Source organism: Galeopterus variegatus, unplaced genomic scaffold (genome assembly GCF_000696425.1).
Source record: "Galeopterus variegatus unplaced genomic scaffold, G_variegatus-3.0.2 Scaffold13604, whole genome shotgun sequence".
Taxonomy (NCBI): Eukaryota; Metazoa; Chordata; class Mammalia; order Dermoptera; family Cynocephalidae; genus Galeopterus; species Galeopterus variegatus.
Window position 1 is genome coordinate 13326 of NW_007739715.1, and position 8077 is coordinate 21402.

The 8077-nt window shown below is 44.2% G+C and overlaps 3 protein-coding genes across 3 annotated transcripts in view; 2 read left to right on the forward strand and 1 right to left on the reverse strand.

Moving 5' to 3' along the window:
• LOC103581652 (histone H3.1-like) overlaps positions 1 to 3364 on the forward strand; it is a 13806-nt gene extending 10442 nt beyond the window's left edge. Inside the window, exons 2-3 of the mRNA XM_008563427.1 lie at positions 440 to 452; positions 2873 to 3364. Coding sequence (XP_008561649.1) covers positions 440 to 452; positions 2873 to 3359 — 500 coding nt within the window. The 3' untranslated portion in view covers positions 3360 to 3364. The remainder of the gene's footprint in view (positions 1 to 439; positions 453 to 2872) is intronic.
• On the reverse strand, positions 574 to 1063 carry LOC103581650 (histone H2B type 1-N-like). Its single transcript, XM_008563426.1, has one exon. The coding sequence runs from the start codon at positions 993 to 995 to the stop codon at positions 615 to 617; it is 381 nt and encodes a 126-aa protein (XP_008561648.1). The 5' UTR covers positions 996 to 1063; the 3' UTR covers positions 574 to 614.
• On the forward strand, positions 1330 to 1722 carry LOC103581649 (histone H2A type 1). Its single transcript, XM_008563425.1, has one exon. The coding sequence runs from the start codon at positions 1330 to 1332 to the stop codon at positions 1720 to 1722; it is 393 nt and encodes a 130-aa protein (XP_008561647.1).
• Positions 3365 to 8077: the final 4713 nt, after the last annotated feature.

An 8077-nucleotide genomic window follows, 5' to 3' on the forward strand; every position in this document is an offset into this window, starting at 1 on the left:
TCTGGGCTAATATCTCCTCCTCCACCTTTGTGTGCGACAGAGAAAGGGGGCGGGGCTAGAATTGCGAGGCTTGCCCGCCCAAGTTCATTAGTTTTCAATTTGGTCCGAAAAATTTAAATAAAAGGCCAGTCTTCTTTCCGCTTTTGATTTTCTTTAGGTATGTCGTTTTGCTTAGGCGTTAGGTCTGGTCGTGGCAATGGTGGGAAGGGACTAGGTAAGGGGGGTGGTAAACACCACCGTAAGATGCTTGCGAAGGCTTACCAAGCCCGGGATCCGTCTGCTGGCTCTCTGCGGTGGCGCCAAGTACGCATCTGGCCTCATCTGGGAGAAAACTCAGTGCCCTCACGGTGTTTTTGGAGCACGTGATCCTAGGCGCCGTCACTTAAACGGAGCACGCAAAGCGCAAAAGTCACTGCTGTGTTTAGGGCTCGAGCGCCAGGGAAGAACCCTACGTTGTATTCATAGTTCTGTTTTCATTTGCAAGAGGCTATTTTCAGGGTTACCCACATTTTCCTTTAAATAAACACCCCCTCCGTCCGCCAACGTGCACCAGCTCTTTCTGAGGTAGTGGAGTGGCTCTGAAAAGAGCCTTTGGTTTTATATAAAGGAGCTGTTCACTTGGCGCTGGTGTACTTGGTGACGGCCTTGGTGCCCTCGGACACGGCGTGCTTGGCCAGCTCCCCGGGCAGCAGCAGGCGCACGGCCGTCTGGATCTCCCTGGACGTGATGGTCGAGCGCTTGTTGTAATGCGCCAGCCGCGACGCCTCCCCCGCGATGCGCTCGAAGATGTCGTTCACGAAGGAGTTCATGATGCCCATGGCCTTGGACGAGATGCCGGTGTCGGGGTGGACCTGCTTCAGCACCTTGTACACGTACACGGAGTAGCTCTCCTTGCGGCTGCGCTTGCGCTTCTTGCCGTCCTTCTTCTGCGCCTTGGTCACCGCCTTCTTGGAGCCTTTCTTCGGAGCCGAAGCTGACTTTGAGGGCTCAGGCATGGTGGGAGGGGGGACAGTTGAAGGTCTCAAAAATAACAGGAGAGACGCGTGTGGCGCGTGTGGCTCTGGAAGTGTCCTCTGTTCACAGCTTTTTAAGCAAAGGAGGTGAGGAGTAAAGTTGTGTTTGATTAGTGTTGACTCCTGGAAACGTCATATATTAACTTTGTCCAATCAAAATAAAGGTATTTCAAAACCACGATTTCATTGGTTTAGATGAAACGGTAATTTTAGCCAGTGGCATAGCTTCATTTTGGCGCCCACTAATGACTATAAGTAGTGCAGCTCTGGCGGACTCACGTTAGGTTGTCTCAACACCTACAGTTCTTTCTCCAACATGTCTGGACGCGGGAAGCAAGGCGGCAAAGCTCGCGCCAAGGCCAAGACCCGCTCTTCCCGGGCCGGGCTGCAGTTCCCCGTGGGCCGTGTGCACCGCCTGCTCCGCAAGGGCAACTACGCCGAGCGGGTGGGAGCCGGCGCGCCGGTGTACCTGGCGGCGGTGCTGGAGTATCTGACCGCCGAGATCCTGGAGCTGGCGGGCAACGCGGCCCGCGACAACAAGAAGACGCGCATCATCCCGCGCCACCTGCAGCTGGCCATCCGCAACGACGAGGAGCTCAACAAGCTGCTGGGTAAAGTCACCATCGCTCAGGGCGGCGTCCTGCCCAACATCCAGGCCGTGCTGCTGCCCAAGAAGACCGAGAGTCACCACAAGGCCAAGGGCAAGTAAGGTGGGAAAATCAGTATCTTAGGCCTTGAAGGAGTCAGTCTTAACCAAAGGCTCTTTTCAGAGCCACCCACGTATTCATTAAAAGGGCTTACATTTTTTTTTAACTCTACAGTAAACCTTAGCGTAACTCTTCCACTCTGTAGGTCGTCAACTATTTTCACTCAGAAACGTGAAACGAACCATTTTAAAGTTTAAAAAGTAAGGAAAACAAAGGAAAAGCTTGTATCACAGATAACTAACGTTGGCCGTTACTGTAGGTTCTCAGGATTGTAAAAATTAAACAATTGGAAATATAATGGGAAGACTAATGATTGGCCAATGTTTAAGATGTGCATCTAGTTAGTGATCTACAGAGTAATAAATCTGCGCCTTTGTCGTGTTACCTTTCGGGAGGAATTGTTCTGCATCCTAATGGGACAAAATCATCTGCACTTAACGGTATTTTGTTTTGTTTTGTTTTGTTTGAGAAGCCAGCATAACTAATTGTAAATAGGAATACAAAACTACATTCCCTGGACTCAGATCGCCCTGAGGCAGAGCTTGTTGAGTTCAGAATGATTTTGATAGGGCATACAGTAATTGTGACACTTATAAAGTCTGGGGGTTTTTTTTACACACCGATTTACACGAGTTGAATCGTAAAAGAAAGGAGAGTACTTTTATGTGAGGATACTAAATTTTAGTGAAAAAGTATGTTAACATAGTTTAATAACAGGTGTGGCATTTTTACTTCAGAGTTAATGGTCATGGTGCACTGGAACAAGTCTTTAGAAAAAAAACCCAAAGTTTAAATGAAGCCAAGATATGGTGGAAGCCTTCCTAAACTTCAGTAAGGGTAAAACAAGCCACTTGGCCAATTATATATGGCGTGCGCCTTTTCAAAGATTATCAAAATAAAGTCAGTTTCAAGCGCTAACATTTAAATATTATGTAGCAAGCAAGATGATATCATCTTAGTAACTACATAAAATTCTAGGGAAAAAAGCCAACTTTTTTAATGAGACGTACAAAAGGGTTGAAAACACCAGCACTTTAAAGGAGAGGAATAGAAGAACATGTTAATATCTGCCTGTGATCACAAAGTGAACGTCGCCGCCAATGCCTTAGCTGCGAGCTGCAGGGGAACTACTGCTTTGTCCAATCAGAAGAGGACCCTGTTTATATATACAGGTAGAAGTGCCTATGCTTTCATTTCTCCATCAGCTGCCTGTTTCAGGAGATTTGTCATGGCCCGGACCAAGCAGACGGCTCGCAAGTCCACCGGCGGCAAGGCGCCCCGCAAGCAGCTCGCCACCAAGGCAGCGCGCAAGAGCGCGCCGGCCACCGGCGGCGTCAAGAAGCCCCACCGCTACCGGCCCGGCACCGTGGCCCTGCGCGAGATCCGCCGCTACCAGAAGTCCACCGAGCTGCTGATCCGCAAGCTGCCGTTCCAGCGCCTGGTGCGCGAGATCGCGCAGGACTTCAAGACCGACCTGCGCTTCCAGAGCTCGGCCGTGATGGCGCTGCAGGAGGCCTGCGAGGCCTACCTGGTGGGGCTGTTTGAGGACACCAACCTGTGTGCCATCCACGCCAAGCGCGTCACCATCATGCCTAAGGACATCCAGCTTGCGCGGCGTATTCGCGGCGAGAGGGCCTGAACCTCAAAGACTTCCAATCACAACCCCAAATGCTCTTTTTAGAGCTACCCACAAACCCCCTGAAAAGAGCTGTTTCTCTGCAATCTTTCCTGTTTCTTGTCTTCGTTAGGCCCCATTAGCGGGTTTCTTAGTACAGTTTAAGGTTTTTGTTTGTTTTTGTTTTTAAAGATGACCGGTAAGGAGATCCTAACCCTTGACTTGGTGTTGTCAGCACCACGCTCTCCCAAGTGAGCCACGGACCGGCCCAAGTTTAAGGTTTTTAAAACCGTAAAGACCCTGTAAATAAGAATTTGGGAAGTCTTAACTTCCAGTGTTAATGAGCCCTCTAGCAAGTATCGGAGCTGGCATTTGAATTCCTACATATATCTTCCCGCCCCCGCGTCTGTTTTGACAGGGTGGTTTCCTGTTAACTTGCACTGTGGTGTGTATTTCCCTCTTCCTAACACAAAATCGAACCTCACCGTTGCATTGAGGTACCGTGGTTAATTCAGGTTAATGCAACCTGTGTTGTCTAAAGTGATAAAAGAAATCCCTCTCCCCTGCTCACCCCGTCCCTTATTTCCTGAGATATGTTTAGTTTCCTATATGACTGAATTTAGAATATTTCAAACTAACATCTGGGCCTGTTCAAGCCCCTTCAGTGTTGTTGATGACATGTTTTGGGGAACAGGAGTCCTTTGGAGGAAGATCGGGCCAGACTAGATTCCCCAAAAAGTNTCACCATCGCTCAGGGCGGCGTCCTGCCCAACATCCAGGCCGTGCTGCTGCCCAAGAAGACTGAGAGTCACCACAAGGCCAAATGAGGAGTGAGGTTGGGAACACTGGAAAACAAAGGCTCTTTTCAGAGCCACCTACAGTGCTTTAGAAAAAGCTGGTACACGTAATCTATTGTATGTCTAACTGAAAGTTACATTTAAGTGTTTGCTTTTTGGGAGGGGGTGGAAGAACTAACAGTATTTCCAGCTGTAATCTGATCAACTGGAAGAGAACGGAGACTGACAGGGAGTAATATGCACCAGAGAGGCTTACTCAAGAGGAGTAGCAGGTGAAGCCAAACTTGTAAATCCCTGAAACCCAATTTAATCTAGTCTGATAACTTTATTAGTGGTATTGGGATGTAACTGCAAGTATAAAGTGTACCAGTTACTCCTTAAGCAAAGTGAGTAACTTTGAGTACTGTATTAACGATCTGGAAAGGAGCAGCCTGATTCTTAAACTGTCTAGTTAATCTAAAGAATGACTTGCCAGATGATCAGAATCTCTCAATGCCCATTTGTTTTTTATAGGACTTAATTCTACTGGCAGTTACTAGCCTGTGGTTTATTGACTAAAAATATGCAGAACTTTCTGAATCCCATATAGATAAATCCTTACTCCTGTTTTTCTGGACACGTGTATCTTTAATGCATCTTCCAGTAGCTCAGGATGCAACAGTGAACAGCCTAGAAAATCTTACATGGAAATTCTTTTGGGCCTGGCCCGTGGCTCACTCGGGTGAGTGCGGTGCTGATAACACTAAGGCCACGGGTTCGGATCCCATATAGGGATGGCCGGTTCGCTCACTGGGTGAGCATGGTGCTGACAACACCAAGTCAAGGGTTAAGATCCCCTTACCGGTCATCTTTAAAAAGAAAAAAAGAAATTCTTTTATCAGGTACGGGAAAACCCATAACACCCATTACACACCTTTTTAGGGTGTGTAAGTTAATGTGGACAAGTAATCAAAAGAAACAGCAATCCTGATCTGGATAAATTTGATAACATAGCTAGACAGAAAAAGCTATAGAATCCAAACCACCTTTTCACAAAAGACAACATAAAAAATAGTATTAGCTTTCTGTGGTTCACAAACCGAAATACTTTAAGAGGACATAGTTTATAATCTAATACAGATTTCTTTGCCACTCCGTCTTTGCTTGCAAAAGCCCTGTTCAATAAAATAACGGTGAAACGCAGGAGACACAGGAAGAAAAATTATGGTGATATAGTGATACATGTTGGGTTCTCTGTAAGCAGATTGTGAGATGAAGTTTGGGATGCAAAATATTTATTTGGCATCAGTATCTGTGAAGGAAGACAGAGGAACTAGGATTGGGCAGAGAAAAAATGTCAAACTGATACAAGTCAGACAAATGCTCAACCAACCCAATGGAGAGCTCTGAAACCAGAATTGCTGGTCAGCTACTCTGCACTGAGCTAAAAAGGCTTTGAACCAGCCTGTACATTCCCACTTTGGTCACTGGAGGAGGACTGCCCCAGGGAAGGGCGTTGCCCTGAGTAGGGTGGAGCTCTGCAGCTGAGGCAAACACTAAAAGAACTGACAGCTGGTGCCTATCTGCTAACTGCTCTCAGCAGTTTGGCATCAAAGGAGGATCTGGGAAAGTGTATTTCCACATCTATGACATATTTACATAAATGTAAATGCCAACGTTGAGAAATGTCTATGACGGTACTGGGAGACTGACTTCAGCGTTCATAGCTGGTAGTGTATCTTTACTTCCATCCAGGAATTCAGAGGATGTTTTTTCTTTCTAGAAAAATGAGAAAACTTACAGACTTCTATATGTCTTTATTAATCTGAAACTCATGTAAGAGTTTTAGATACCCCAATCATTGCAAATGGAAGGTGGCATAAAACAACTTTAAAAGGGATATGGGAGGATCTTCTACTGACATTCTCTTCCTCCTCCGGATCCAGCAATCTCTTCACTTTTGCAGTACTAGGAAGTAATCCAGCTTTGTCCCATAATGTGGAAGCTTCAAAATGAATATTTGAGGCCTAAAGTAGAGGAGAGTGACCCTTTAATGGAAACGTGGAAGAGATATACTACTTATGGGCTACATATATAATATGAATGTGTTTATTTAATTTTCACAACCCTTTAAGGTGGATGTTGTTGCAATTCTAATTTAGAAGAGAAAGTATGGTGATGTTTACCCAATCAGAATCTCAATTGTAGGAAATAAAGCTATACATCAGGATATTATCTGCCTCAACACAGAACCCACACATAACCACCTTCTCTTAACTACCTAGTCTTACAGTTTGGTCTAAGGTGTGTAGAAACTTGTGTGAAAATGTTAAAGGGAGATGTTGAAAGGTTTTAGCAGGAGAGTATCATGATCAGATTTCATTAACATAACAAATGAGAAAGAATAAAACTAGACTTGTTATTCAAATAGTGTTTACAATAGTTAAAAGTCAATAACCAAAGATTCCTGAAAATGGGGGTCACACTTAAAATACATATTTTTAAAAGATACATTTATAAAACACATACAGTTTTTAAAATACACTTTTTCCTCATGTTCCACTCTACACCCCCTTGTCTTCATACCTATTACTGGATGGAGTCACTGTCACTCATTTGTTTTAAGGAACAATTGTAAAGCCAAACCTAATATGTGAAGTGTTTACTGCATGATTTAGATAATTAATAATGACAAAATCTGGGAAATATATGTGGTTGTGGATAATGAGGATGCTTGACTAAGGACAAAAGAATGTAATTTTTAGGGCCGGCCCATGGCTTACTTGGGAGAGTGTGGTGAACAACAAGGCCACAGATTCGGATCCTATATCGGGATGGCCGGTTTGCTCACTTCACAGAGTGTGGTGCTGACAACACCAAGCCAAGGGTTAAGATCCCCTTACCAGTCATCTTTAAAAAAAAAAAATGTAATTTTTATATCAGGCTAACTGTTGGCACAGCTTCACTTATCAGAAAAGCTAGATTGTGTGCGAGTTTAAGCACCTAGGAGGAGTTCTGGTTGTTTACAAGGCAGACTGACTGATATCTGGACTCAAAACTGGCCAACAGAAAAATGAACTTGAGATCCCAGATATTCCTTGGAATAGTACAAAGAAAAATAGCAAAAGAAATTTGTAGGTAAAATTGATAGTGTAAATTGGTATTATTTGATCTATCAAAAGAAAACCTTATTACATTCACCGCAGAATTGCTAAACTATACTTTTGAAAAGAAATCAGTGCATTTCATATTTTGCCTGAAAACTTCATGAATTAATAAAATTATCAGAGCAGGATTAGAAAGTATATGCAGGGATTGACCTGTCTAACTTGATCCGATACTCCTGCAGCTTTGCATTTGCTATTCCCTCGGCCCACAGTGTTTGTCTGACCAGCCTCTCCTTGGGTAACTCCTATTCGTTCTTCACTTAAAATTAGGCACCTCCTCAAGGAGGCATTCCCTTATTTCTAATCCATATTATGCCTTCTGATGCCATTCACTTTTACTAGATCAGGTTCTTAAACTCCACAACAATGTTCATATATTGAAAAATATTTTATTCCTATTTTAATTTAATGTCTGTACATTACACTAGCATATAAGATAGAAGAAATCAGTGTGTTAGCCAGTGTCCCATCAGGAAAGAGATATGTCACACAAATTGAGTACTTTGAAAATTGTTTAATAAAGAGGTTTGTAAAAGAGTGAGTAACATATTAAGAAACCATATGGGATAGTGCAGTATCCTGAAACTAGTATCATATATATAGGCAATTACCACATGTTGGCCCGAAAAGACAAAAGGAGGGAAAGAAATCTGGAGACAGAAAGAGATCCTTCCTCTCTTTTATTCAGCCACTCTCCCAGCAAGTAGAGGTGAGAATCCTCACGTGTACGCTATCCAGAAGCTCTTCGAACCCAGCCTACGGTTTTTATGGAGGCTTCATTATATAGTCATGACTGATT

Coding starts and splice junctions, on each gene's coding strand:
- LOC103581650 (XM_008563426.1), bottom strand. CDS start 995: ATGCCTGAGCCCTCAAAGTCAGCTTCGGCTCCGAAGAAAGGCTCCAAG.
- LOC103581649 (XM_008563425.1), top strand. CDS start 1,330: ATGTCTGGACGCGGGAAGCAAGGCGGCAAAGCTCGCGCCAAGGCCAAG.